General features: G+C 37.5%; 2 protein-coding genes across 2 annotated transcripts; both read right to left on the bottom strand.

Annotated features, from left to right (window-relative positions):
- Window positions 1-2,062: 2,062 nt before the first annotated feature.
- LOC125213750 lies at window positions 2,063-5,382 on the bottom strand. Its single transcript, XM_048114462.1, has 2 exons — window positions 2,575-5,382; window positions 2,063-2,285 (listed from the first exon to the last, which is right to left on the bottom strand). The coding sequence occupies exon 1, from the start codon at window positions 5,337-5,339 to the stop codon at window positions 2,655-2,657; it is 2,685 nt and encodes an 894-aa protein (XP_047970419.1). The 5' UTR covers window positions 5,340-5,382; the 3' UTR covers window positions 2,063-2,285; window positions 2,575-2,654.
- A 1,733-nt stretch (window positions 5,383-7,115) lies between these two features.
- Window positions 7,116-11,137, bottom strand: LOC125215781 (26S proteasome non-ATPase regulatory subunit 8 homolog A-like). Its single transcript, XM_048117324.1, has 6 exons — window positions 10,961-11,137; window positions 9,203-9,281; window positions 8,991-9,093; window positions 8,158-8,421; window positions 7,633-7,744; window positions 7,116-7,474 (listed from the first exon to the last, which is right to left on the bottom strand). Exons 1-6 carry the CDS (start codon window positions 11,063-11,065, stop codon window positions 7,334-7,336), a joined length of 804 nt encoding a protein of 267 aa, XP_047973281.1. The 5' UTR covers window positions 11,066-11,137; the 3' UTR covers window positions 7,116-7,333.
- Window positions 11,138-13,100: the final 1,963 nt, after the last annotated feature.

Raw genomic sequence — 13,100 nt, 5'->3', positions numbered from 1 at the left:
TTCAGTCACTAATTGTGTTTGGTCATTTTCTTTAAGTTTTTTCTTTTCTTCTTTTATATGTATGTGCTTTTTAATTATGTATGTGCCTTCTTTCAGGGATTCTGCTTCCAGCACAATTGATATGACACCAGAAGAAAGAAAAGAGCAACAGAAAAGGGAGGAAGCTTTGCACGCCAACAGTCTTCGTATTCCTCGAAGGTATGATTTGTTTTGTCATCTAAATTTATTTTGTTGTCCTTTGATTGTGCCGGGTTTAATGCAAAAATGTCTTATCCAGGCCACCATGAAATGCTAAAATGTATGCAGACGAGGATGTCTCTTCCTTGAGAAGAATCACCCCAAACACGCAAAAAGGCAGATCAGATGAGGCAGCTGGAGAGGTTCAGGATTGCAGGTGGTGAGGTTGCGATCGATGATGGGCTCGACATTAGGGGTGGCCGAAGGTGACGACCTTCTCAGCCAGGGAGAAGATGATGACACCGATCTCCACTCCACAGAGGGTGCAGAGCTCGTTGGCCTGCTTGAAGAAGCTGACTTGGTGGTGGTTTTTGTTCCCCATGCTAGGCTTCTTTGCTATGGTGTGTTGTTGGTTTTGTGATGAGGAGAGAATGGAAGAATTTATACAAGATTGTGGGATGGAGAGCTGGAAATTTGGATATAATGATTTTGATTATTGTGTGGATTTTGTTTTTCTGGTGAGTTTGTGTTTTAGTTTTCGTTATTGTGTGTTGATTAATTGATCAATCGTTGTTTTGGAATTTGGAGCACAAATCAATCTCATATGTATGTTCCACCGTTAGTAATAATCTATTTATAATGATTTAAAAAAATAGTATGTAAAATTATTAATATGTAAATCCAATATACTAACAAATACGTGTATAATATTAGCGAAATATTAAATTAAATATAAAATTTCATCAAAATTTTATCACAACAAATTGATGAAACATGTAATGGGATTGAGAAATGTATAAAAGTGGTGATTTAATTACCTACTTTTATAACTTATGAGATTGAACCAAAAATTAATTAAGAAATTATGATTTAATTGACTAATCATAAAATAGATATAAATAATTTAATTAAACTATCATAATGTTAATAATAATATGTATGTATATTTTTGCCAAAATCACCAATCAATATATTTGTGTGTTTTTTTTCTTTGTTTGATTTTATATATTTTTAACAATTGTTTTTTATTTTATATATTTATGATTTCAGATTTCATATAATGATATTTTTATGAATTTAAAAATCATTTTACATTATAAAGTAAGATGAAATAAAAGAAAATGGGTCGTGCATCGCACGTGGGTGATAATTTTAAAATCCTGTCGTAATTTATTTAATAACGAGCTGGGTCGTTCAGTGTACCAAATTTAAAGGATTATTAGTTTTGTCAAATTTTGATTATTTTTTTATGAACTTTAAAAGTAGTTACCACAAAGTTTGCATTATGTGTAATATTCTCAATACGATGTGAATATATTTTCGATGAAAACGTATTCTATATGGCCAACTGTGAATCATTTGTGATATTTTAGACTATTTTTAAAGTCAATGATAAATAGGATAAAAAGCGTCATATAAAGCCACATTAATTTAGTTGTGTTTAGGATAAGAATAACGTATGCATATTAGTAGTAGTATATAAAGATTAGCCACTGTGGGAAATAACACGCTACAAAATATAGTCCTTCATGTGATATTTTAGACATTTATTAAATTTGCGGCAAATACCAAAATTACGTTAAAGTTCTTAACTTGAGTAACCAAATCTCCATTTCAAAAGAGAAGTTATTTTTATTTTTGTTGTGTCGACTTTTATTTACAATTAAATTTGTAAAGTAGACTATATGAATAGTCTATTTATATTACTATTAAAGATTATGGCTGATACAATCCATTAAGCGTTTGAAGATCTTGTTAAAATTGTGGTGAAAGGATTTGGATTTGGATTCGGATTCGAAACCATCATATCCATATCTCAGGAGTCCAAAATTCCTTCAAAACAAAGAGAAGAACTCACTCAGAAACTCTCTCTTGCAAGATCAAATGTCCTAAGCAATAAACTTAAGTAGTGGAGTAGTATTAATTACATACGTTACAGATTAGTAAACGAAATCACAAAAAAAAACCGACCTAATTTCTAGACCACATAATACAGCTAGCTACAAATAGAGACACCGAGTGAGACACTACACTAGTAGTAGTAGTAGTTATTTTAACACATTTCCAACTTCCAGCTTCCAACGTCCATGCCGACCACCTTCTTCATCCTGAATAATTTTGTGTAAAAACCAATCAACGAGGATGCAAGTCATCAAGACATAAGAAGAGCACCAATCACGTGATAATATGAATAAAATTCAACATATCATCCCGTGGTATGTTCAGTCAATCACAATTCAACATTTCTCCTCATTCTAGTACCAATACAAGATATTCCAGCAACTCAATCTATGAGTTTGTATATCATTTCATCCTTCCAATATAGTTTTAAACACAGTTTATCACCCACGAAAGCAAGGAAAAAACACTGCACATTAATAAAGGCCATAGTTTTACCCAATGATAGGCAGAGGAAACATAAGTCAGAGCAAGCACGCCATTGTGTCGTGCGAGGAGCATCTTTTCATGAGTAATAACTATGACAAACTAAGCAACTGAGGTGTAAGCGAAGCAGGGTCTAGCTCCCAACAACCCTTAGGAAGGCCAGAGGCTTCTTCACCAAACAGTTTCTTTGAAGGTATCTGGTGTGAAAATATTTTGATGTCTTTTGCTCCAAGGCATACAACAGCGTTAGCCCCGATTCCCCTTCTATTGAACACAGTCCTGAACCCTTCGACCTTCTTAAGATACGCTATACTCAATCCATGTACATCACTATAACTGCTTAAAGTTACAACAATGTTGTAGCATCTCTTGCCCTCAATCATTTCGTCACTTTCTTCAGCTTCTCGGCCACTACTGCTATATATTGCCCAAACTGAGCCTTTCTTAGGATAGATTCTATACAACTCCCTGGCTGCTCTTTCACAGTCCACAAGATGAGAAAATAAATTCAAATATCTAATGGTTACTCTCCTAGTAACACGGAAGCTCCCACAAGAAACAAAATATCCATTTTTCAGCCTACTTATTGATTCTTCATCTTCATTATTTTGAGGCATCAACCAGCTCAATGTCACCTCAAAAGGGTTTACAGAGACAATTTCATTGATCAGAGCATAGTGCCTCGGCATTGCATCAACATCATCGTATAATGCCCACACTTGTCCTTTCTTGAAGCTCCTCTCCCTTCTATCCTTATCAAAATCATGAAAATCAGAATCATCCACGGCCATTATCTCCAAATCACCCTTTTTGTTAGCAATGACCCTCTGAAAATCTAAATCCATGCCATTATTTGAAGATTTTGTATTCAATATGTCCAAGTTCCCATACTTTGGAACTCTACGCCTGCCTTTGTTCTCCTTTATGACGTCAATTTCCTTTTCCTTCTCTTTCTCCATCAGCAGCACCTCCGGGACGCCTTTTTCTGATGATATATCCTTCTCAATCTCCGAAACACCCTCTGTGTCGGCATCTAGCCTATGAAGATCTGAATCCAAGCGATTCTTTGAAGATTTTGTATTCAATATGTTCGAATTCCCAAACTTTGGAACTCTACGTCTTCCTTTCTTCTCATTTATGACATCCATTTCCTTCTCTTTCTCCACCAGCAGAACCTCCGATTCGCCATTTTCTGATGATATATCCTTCTCAAAACCCAAATCACCCTCTGTGTCAGCATTTAGCCTCTGAAGATCTGAATCCACATGATTCTTTGAAGATTTTGTACTCAATATGTCCGAATTCCCAAACTTTGGAACTCTACGTCTTCCTTTCTTCTCCTTTATGACGTCCATTTCCTTCTCTTTTTCCACCGGCGGAACCTCCGAGTTCCCTTTGTCTGATGATGTATCTTTCTCAATCTCCGAATTAAAATAATTCCTTGAAGCTGCATGCACAGCTTCAAGATTCCTAATTTTTGGCACTCTCCTCCGATTTGAATTCCCCCTCAAATTCACCACCTTCTCCTTCTCTGCCTCCCCTCCCCTCTCCTTCGCCATCTCCTCTATCATCACATCCTCCATCTCCTCTGCACTCTCCTCTTCTCCTAAATCCTCTTTATTCCCCTCCCCGTCCTTCTCGGTTTCTCCCACCACTCCGTTTACCCTCAACTTCTCAGCATTAACTTTCTTTGCCTTTGTAGTCAATTTCCCCACAACTACCTTCTTCTTCGGTTTCTTCTTCTTCACCATCATCTGCATTTGGGACAATGTCATACTTTCCTCTTCCCTACCCTCCCCTCTTTTACTCATCTCATTCTCCACTATCTCGACCTCACCACTCTCCATTGCCTCCTTACCTCCATTAATCAAAGTTTCCATTTTCTTGAATCTACCATTCTCAACACCATGGCCGTCTCCGGAGTCCTCCACCCTCTTACTCCTCTTCAACACACCCGTCCTCGCCATTTTCACCCCCAACCCCTCAGAAACCTCACCTAAATTATTATTCCTCCTCTTCACCCCCAAACCAAACTTCTCCACACTCCCCACATAGTCCCCTTTGGAAACTCTCTCCCGGATTCGAGCACTTACCCTTGTATTCGCCTCACTCTTCTCATTCTTCCCCTCATCTCCATTCCGCTCCTCAGCTTCCACAGCCTTGAACGTCTTCATACACCCCGGGCAAACCAAATTATGTCCCAAATACTTCCTCTCAAACTGATGCAGCAGCTGGCAAGCCGAGCACGCCGTCCTAAACGTCTCTCTTGACCCCTCCTCTCCAATCTCAACCGCCACCGCGCCCGCCGCCTCCGACTGCATCGCAACCCTAAGCCGCACATCATACTCCTTCCGCCTGATCTTATCCGACAGCACCCGCGCCGCCTCCCCGACCAGCTTGAACGCCTCCTCGGACGCTACGAAGGGGTTTTTATCGGGGTGAAGCGTCAAAGCTAACTTCTTATACTGCTTTTTAATCGAATTGATGTGCGAGAACCTCTGCACCTGCAGAATCATGTAGTAATCCGGCGTCGGCTTCTGATTCTCGCCGCCAGGGATGGGGGAGGCGGCGGCGGCGCGGAGTATTTGGAAGGCGGTGAGCATCTGGTGCAGGCCGGAAATTGAGGGATGGAGGTCGCGGGCGCGCTCGGCGTATGCGACGGCGGAATTGAGGTCGCCGGAATTGTACTTCTCCTCAGCTAGCGCTTTGAGACGGAGAGCTTCTTCTTTGGAGTGGGCGGCGTCAATTGAGCCCGATTTGTCGTCTTTATCAGACATTGTTGCAGAGGTGAATGAGAATTTGGGGAAAGGAGATAAATTGGGGAAGGGTTTTTCCAAATTTCTCGATTCAAGTAAAGTTCTCGTAGCTGCAGAAACACCCCCAACTTTTAATTATTTTTAATTTGACCCCAAATATAGAAATTTTTGGTAATTGGAATTGTGACTTTTTAAGAGAAATTGAGGAATGGACGATATTTGTAAACAATGTGAGATCTAATAATATACTCCCCCCGTCTAGTAATGGATTGCAAACAATGTGAGATCTAATAATATACTCCCTCCGTCTAGCAATGGAGGCGTTTCTTTTCAGCATAGAGATTAAGAAAATTGTGTTAGTGAGTTAAGTAAAGGGAAAGTAAAATGGAAAATGAAAAAGGTAGAGAAATGGAGAGAGTAAAGTAGGTGTGAAAAAATGTGTGTTGACTTTTACTAAAAAGGAAAATGACTTTATTACTATGGAACGTACCAAAATGACAAAATGACTCTATTACTATGGAACAAATGGAGTATAAATTACGATGTACGGAGTAGTTTGCTAACAATTGTGATCTAATTACAAGTTAATCCTATTTGATTTTTTATAAATTTCTTACTACCTCCGTCCCGCATTAAGTTTCACATTTAGTGTGGGTACGGGTTTTAAAAAATATAAAGAAAAATGGGTTGAATAAGTTTGTGGATTATGGGTCTCACTTATATATATATTAGTTTTATAATAAAATGAGTAAAAATTGGTTGATGCATGTGGGATCTACTTAAAAGTGAAATATGATTCTTAATGTAGGACGGAATAAAATAGCAAAATATGACGCTTACTGTGTGACAGAGGAAGTATTTACATATAGGAATAAATAAAAATTAACTAGTGACTTTTACGTGTCGATGCGATTTTCAAATGTTACAACCACAACATAAATTATCAACTTTTTTCATTGTAATATTCCAGTGTTTTTATGGAAATTTACAACTGCAAACATACGTTTTATCCCAAGAAGTGTACTCACTAATCCTGAATTCTTAATACTCTCTCCATCCCCGATCAATTGTTACTCTTTTCTATTTCGGTCCGTCCCTCAATAATTATCGCACTTCATTTTTATCATAAATAGTAAGTAGGTCCTACATTCTACTAACTCACTTCACTCACATTTTATTATAAAATCAATATAAAAAGTGGATCTCATATTCCACTAACTTTTTCAACCAATTTTTATGTACATTTCTTGAATGAACCCAGTCAAAGAGTAACAATTAATAGGAGACGGATGGAGTAAATTTATTGTTAATAAGATCCAACGACAAACTAAAGATGGTGGCAGGCTATAGACTCCAATTATTGCAAACATGTGTTTTGAGCATCAGTCAAATCAGTAGCAATTACTTTTTTCTAGCAATATTAATCAGATTTGTATAAGTGTGATGAAAAGCAGTACTCCCTCCATCCCAAGGAAGATGACCCCTTTCTTGGGCGGCACAGGATTTTATACAGCTTTATTTTGTGTGTTGAGAGGAGAAAGTAAAGTAAGAGAGAATAAAGTAGAAAGAGAGAGAATAAAGTAGAGATAAAGGTGTTTCCATTTTAAGTAATGAGTCTTAGTTGGGACAAACTAAAAAGGAAAGTGGGTCATTGAAATCTTCAATGGGACGGAGGGAGTAGTATATATAAGGTGAGAAAACCCGAAGGTCATGAATTAAACACATTCCATAGCTAACCAACGCAGTATTCGAACCAACGCAGTATTCGCTTGTACTACCATTGAACAAAACGAGAAGGAAATAAATCATGGTTTGAATTCTGAAAATTTAGCTTAAAAGACAAGGTGAAGTCAAAGTGTAGGGAGTACATGAATTCCCTCAATACAAGAGATTGGTCACCAACCTTAGTTTTTTTTTTTCGAAAATTTTAGAGAGCATGGTTGATGATGCTACCAAAATGGACAATTTAAATGAAGCAAGCACGGATAAGAGTGGCATTTGCTCTTATAGTCCCCTCACACAATGCGCTCCAGCTCCCTCGCATAACTGAGTGTCTGGTTGATCAGCTGCAACGATGGAATCTCCTTGCAAGGTACAGATTCCTTAGCTCTTTGGAAAAACACAAACCCGTTCTTGATCTCCCACTCAGGATGCTCCTGCAATTTGAGAAAGCCAAGGTGCTGTTATGGTAAAACTCGTGTTTTGAAACAGCACCAAGATAATACAGAGCGAGCATTGAAGCCAAAAATGAGAGGTACTAGTACTTTATTTGATGAGCATAGTGCAGGAGGAAACAGGGTGCAACAGACTTTACCTCCTTGACATATTCAACTACTTCCTTATCTGACGAATACAGCAGCATTTGACGTGCATCATTTAAGGAAAGAGAGTCATATGCCTTCTCACTGCACCCAGCTATCTCATCTCTACCAGTAATAACCAAACATCAAAATAAAACCAAGTACAATATGGTTCTACGGTTAACACTCAGAAAGAGCTGGAATTTGAATATCCACATAAAAGAGGAATAAAAAGAACGAACAAGATGACAAAGCCTATATAAAGTTCAGAGACAAAGCACAACTGAAAGCAGTAAAGCAACTGGAGATCAATCTTAACATACAGTAGAAAATAGATGCATGCTTCCAATATGTATGATTATTTCTTCCAGTTTTATCTTCTTAAAAATGGAGGAATCAGATAAGAGTTGACAGTATGATAGTCGATGAAATTATACTATTAACAATTAAAGCAATGCACATGGTTCCACAAAAGCATATAACACATGACAAATTGAACAATGATGGTACAGTAATCTGCCTGACTACAACATATTTACCTGACTGTCTTTGCAAGTAAGTCCATGAAATAGACATATGTTTCATGAGGTACAGTCTGTCTAGCAGTCAGCACCCTGTTATATGCTCCTTCCATGAAGGATTGTTCCAGCTCGACAGCATGCTTGATACAAGGGTTCTCCAAAGCACTAGCAGAAAGTAATTCCAACTCAGTGTGGAATTCAGCTATTCTGTTTTGCACAAGAAGTCTTAGCAGGTTGAGACCTAGAATTGGATACTCCTGAGGAGAAGGTGGGAGATGAACACTGCACAATCACATGAAATAAGAGCTATGAACATCGTTTCATTACCAAAATGTAAATCAATAGAATGGATAGTTCAAGGCTCACATAAGAGAAACCAGCACAACAAATTACAATTGCTGATCTAACATATAAATTCATAAAACCATGATTATATCCCTTATCCTGGTTAAAAGCACTGCATCTTGCTTCGTTTGCAGGAACAATTAGATATCAGAGCCTTAAATTCTAAATATCATTAATAAGATATATCTTTGTTGCATAAACAGCTACTACTATTTTGATTTGCTTAAGAAACTACACTTCCTAAAAGCAGATGATTATGATTACCTAAATTATCATAGAGTTGTAGATACTCCAAGGTTCAAGAAATTGTAGTACTAGACAGTAGACAAAACAAAAGCCATAGTTATCATCGTCAATTTTAATGCATTAGCACATACAGACACCCCCTTTTCATGGAAATCCTAGACAAATTTATATCTTATTATCTTATCATTTAAAGCAAAAGGATCAATTGAGGGGCTAGATAGTTTTACTAATCTGAGAAACAATAGATGACAGACACTTACGCAGTATCAGTATAATAAGGCTTGAGTTGGCAAAAGTCTCTCTCAAAAGCATCCTGATCCTCAATCTTCACGCTCAGGACAACTGCATGCTCATAAATGTCCCCTAATAAAAGAGGGCAAAAATAGAATAGTTCAGAATGTAGCAAAGAACACCAGAAGACGAATTCTTAAGCTATGCAAAGATATGAACGAGAGGTAGGAAGTAACATTACTTGCGAGTGTCATTTCATGGACAGCATTTGGAGTTTTTTCAAACAATGGAGGCAGACTCTTGAATCCTGTCAATGCTATCTAGCATATTGAATGTATATTACTAAACAAGATAAATTACAAATATCAATCTTGAACAATGGTTTAACAATAAATTTACACAGAGACTAAGTTAAATTAGATGTAGACAAACATAATTGTCTAGCTAAATCAGGTGACTCGCATAAGGACCCCACTAATATGCATTGACTGGTTATCTAAATTATAGAGTGAACCTAACAGAGTTTCAGGACAAATAAAATTGCCTCGCATAAGAATCCCACTCCTCAAACAAAAGGTTATCTTCAGGCCTAAATCATCGAAGGTCAATACTTCCTTATCAAAAATGGCTGCTCTCAACTTCACACCTATATGACCAGAAATTCATACTTCGTTATAGTGATGCCCATTTTTTTTGGACCGGCAATTTAGCCCGGAATCGGCCACTAACCTCCGGTTCCAAACCGCTGACCACAGTTCCGGGCCGAGCAGAACCAAAACCAAACAGGCACAGGGCCAGATACGGTTCCAGCCATTGGTTCAGCCAGTTAACCAGCAGTTCTGTGACAAGGCATATGGAATGGTGCAGATGTATTCGGAATGTTGGTGGGAGGGGGTACGGTGCAGCCTATCTCTCTCTCTCTCTTTTCCGTCTCATGGAAGCAGCTCCTACATTCTCCTCTGTGGCGACGCCCCTCGCCCTACTACTCAATCGCATTCCCTCCTAAACTTTGCATTACCCTACTCTGACACTCACTTCTGTTGGCCTTGGCCAGTTCTTCCCCAACACTCCAGATAGGGTTTAATGACTACGTCCAAGGCCACCCACTTCTCCTTCCCTTGTTCTATCACTCAAAGTACATATAGTAAAACCAGTTAGTGAACCAGAAAATAGCTAGCGGCTTTGGACGGAACCCAAACTGCCGGTTTCGATTCCAAAACCGGAACCGCTTGGACCCTTCATGGTCAGGTTAGTTTCACCTTCAGCCAAGCCAGACGCAGGTGGCATCACTACTTCCTTGTCACTAAATGACTTCTTCCTTTTCATCTAAACATTAAGTGTCTTAAGAAAGCAAACCAATAAGTATAATCATCTGTAGCTCAAAATGGGTACAATGAATTTCCTATCCATAATCATTTACACAGAATAATATCGTCAACATTCTGTTAATCAACTCCTCCTTGTCTCATAGAGAACCAACAATTATCGGATGATATTCGTATACATCTATGTCTAAAAATCTAGTATACTAAACAAGAGCAAAAAAATCCCCCCTTTTTCTTGTAAAAACTCCCGCTCATCTTTCTCTTATGTAACACTCCAATCGGCCGCTTAAACTCCAAATTCCAAAATGGTAGTAATATAAAACGAAATGATGCAGAACCCCCACCCCCCAAATAAAAGCACAACCCAAGCGATCGATCTAACTTCTTCGGTTCTTCCACTTACTGAGCAATTTCAAATGAGGTAGAAATGTGCAACATTAGGTCACTAACGACATAAAATTTGAATTTCCCTTCAATTATCTAAACCTATCCAAAACCTGAACACAAAATTTCAACAGACGAACTAGGGTTTACCATCCAATTGAGCTCGTTTTAACCACAACCCATTATAAGGAGAAAAAACAGATACAACGCTCATAATTTCTATAAAAACTACATCTGATTTCGACAATCACCAAAAAAAAAAAGATGAACTTGGAGGAGTTGAGATGTACCTTGAGCTGAGACAGAAGCTTGGTAGAAGTATCAAAATCTTTGCGGAGAATAGCTGCTTTGAATCGCTCGAATAGCTGTGAAACCTCTGTGAATTTGGGATCCATTTCTCTCTCTAGATTTATGTTCTCGCCGAATTGAGTTTTGTAGAGTTCACGAAGAATTCGTCCTGCCCAAGAAAAGAAAGCAAGCTGGTATAAATTACTCTATTCATGGTTCGGATCATCCATGACCCGTATTTGATTCACCATAAACGGGCTCACCAACACTACAGCCCAATCCAGCAAAATGATTTCGATCTGATAATTTAAATGTATATAATTTTAATCTTTTTTTGCCTATCCAAGTTTTCATGTATTTTTTTGGCCTAGTTTTCATGATAAATCTTGAAAATCTTTAGTGTGGGAAATCAAACAATTTGAAAAGTTTGATGATTTTTAAAATCATTTTTAAGGATTATGGGTAATAACATATTTTTGTGAAAGTTTATGATTTTTCTGATCAATTTCTCCTAATTTATCTGTTTTTATTAGGTATGTCTTTTAAAGTTGAGTTAATTATTTTTATCATACTGTCAAATGCGGTCATTCTTTAAAATATTCTCTCACATCTTTGGACTTTATATTCTGGTGAACGGCCTAAAATTATAAAACTAGTCTATTTTTATGGATAAATGTAGTACTTATATTTAAAGAGGGGTCAGTGTTTGATACTATGTCAAAATTTAGATACCAAAAACATAATTTACTCTTCAAAATATTGACCAAAATTCATAATTTTTTAAAAAATTATCCTTTAGCACCATATTTTAACAATTGCCAACTTATTTTTAAGTATAAAGGTCAATTTTGGTCCTAAACATATGGCCGAAATACGAATTTGGTCCAAAACATTCAATTTTTTAAAAACAAACCCATAAGAAATGAAATTCGTGTCGATTAAGTCCATTTTTGACGGTTCCGTCAAATTTTGACAGTCAATCGTCGATTAGCGAAATTTTAACCCAATTAGGCAATATTGATTACTGTAGCCGATTTAATTTTTTTTAATGAAAATGTAAAATTAAAAATGCAAAAATTAAAAACAAAGTTTATGACATATTTGAAAATACAAACTTTAAAATGTATTTACGTGTTTCACTTGGCATTTTTCATTTCTCCGTCTCTTTCTTCTCCTTCTCTTTCTTCCCCAATAACCCTAATTTTATCTTTATCTACAACACCAGCATCTGGATGGATTTTGAATCCGAATTCGATTTTGAATCTATCCACTACATACCATTATGATATGGATTTTTAATTTCGATTAGCAAATCTGGATGAAATTCTGAATGTGAATCTAAATAAAAAAACATACAATTTAATAAATGTCAAAGTAGTCCATGATATTCATATGCAACATCAAATAGGTCCCAACATTTTACAATTGAATTCAAGTCCAGTGCCAATTGATGTCAAACAAACAAGTTTTCGTGTAACTGGCACAATCAAAATCACCATCAAAGTCAAGTATCCACCATAAAAAAACAAGTACCTACCACGAAAAAATCAGTACACACCATCAACATAATAAACATTAAACTAGTCCATGATATTCATAATCATGATCAAACAGGTCCTGAAAATTGAAGCAGACGGTTGTGTCGGAGCTTAGTCCTCCTCTCAAAATCCTCATCGATTTATGGAATATTGAACTGTAGAGCTCCACGGTCGGAAGAACTAGGGTTCGTCGTCGTCCTCCGTGTGTCGTCTTCTTCCTCAGGGACTTCGCCGCCGGGCTCGACTTCTGGAATTGGAGAAAGCTCGACTTTGGCGTCGGCACTAGGGTTAGTCGACGAACCTTGTTTCATTTGCTTCAGAGGAGGAGAATGGACTTCCTCTTCTTCGAATATGTTGCTTTGGCATTGATAAGTCCGTCGGTGGAGCGAAAGTGAGGTACGACGACTTCCAACTCATGGCCAACAAGAGATAATCGGCGACGACGACATTCTCAGTTGGAATCTGGACTTAGGGTTTTAGTGGATTGTGTCGAGAACGATGAGAAGAGGAGAGAGAAGAGAAAGTTGGGGAGGTAATCGATTCGTTTCCAAATATTTGGAGTGGTGTGGAATAATGATATTTGAATTAGAAATGGAAAATGAAT

The sequence above is a fragment of the Salvia hispanica genome, chromosome 3, assembly GCF_023119035.1.
Source record: "Salvia hispanica cultivar TCC Black 2014 chromosome 3, UniMelb_Shisp_WGS_1.0, whole genome shotgun sequence".
Lineage (NCBI taxonomy): Eukaryota > Viridiplantae > Streptophyta > Magnoliopsida > Lamiales > Lamiaceae > Salvia > Salvia hispanica.
Note: the sequence above shows the minus strand (reverse complement) of the source record. Positions and strands in the feature narration are given on the sequence as shown.

Excerpts from the sequence above, each read along its gene's own strand:
- LOC125213750 (XM_048114462.1), bottom strand. The coding sequence starts at position 5,339 with ATGTCTGATAAAGACGACAAATCGGGCTCAATTGACGCCGCCCACTCC.
- LOC125215781 (XM_048117324.1), bottom strand. The coding sequence starts at position 11,065 with ATGGATCCCAAATTCACAGAGGTTTCACAGCTATTCGAGCGATTCAAA. Across the intron at positions 9,282-10,960 it reads AGCTTCTGTCTCAGCTCAAG|ATAGCATTGACAGGATTCAA; the intron begins GTACATCTCAAC and ends TCAATATGCTAG. Across the intron at positions 8,422-8,990 it reads CCTTATTATACTGATACTGC|TGTTCATCTCCCACCTTCTC; the intron begins GTAAGTGTCTGT and ends GTGATTGTGCAG.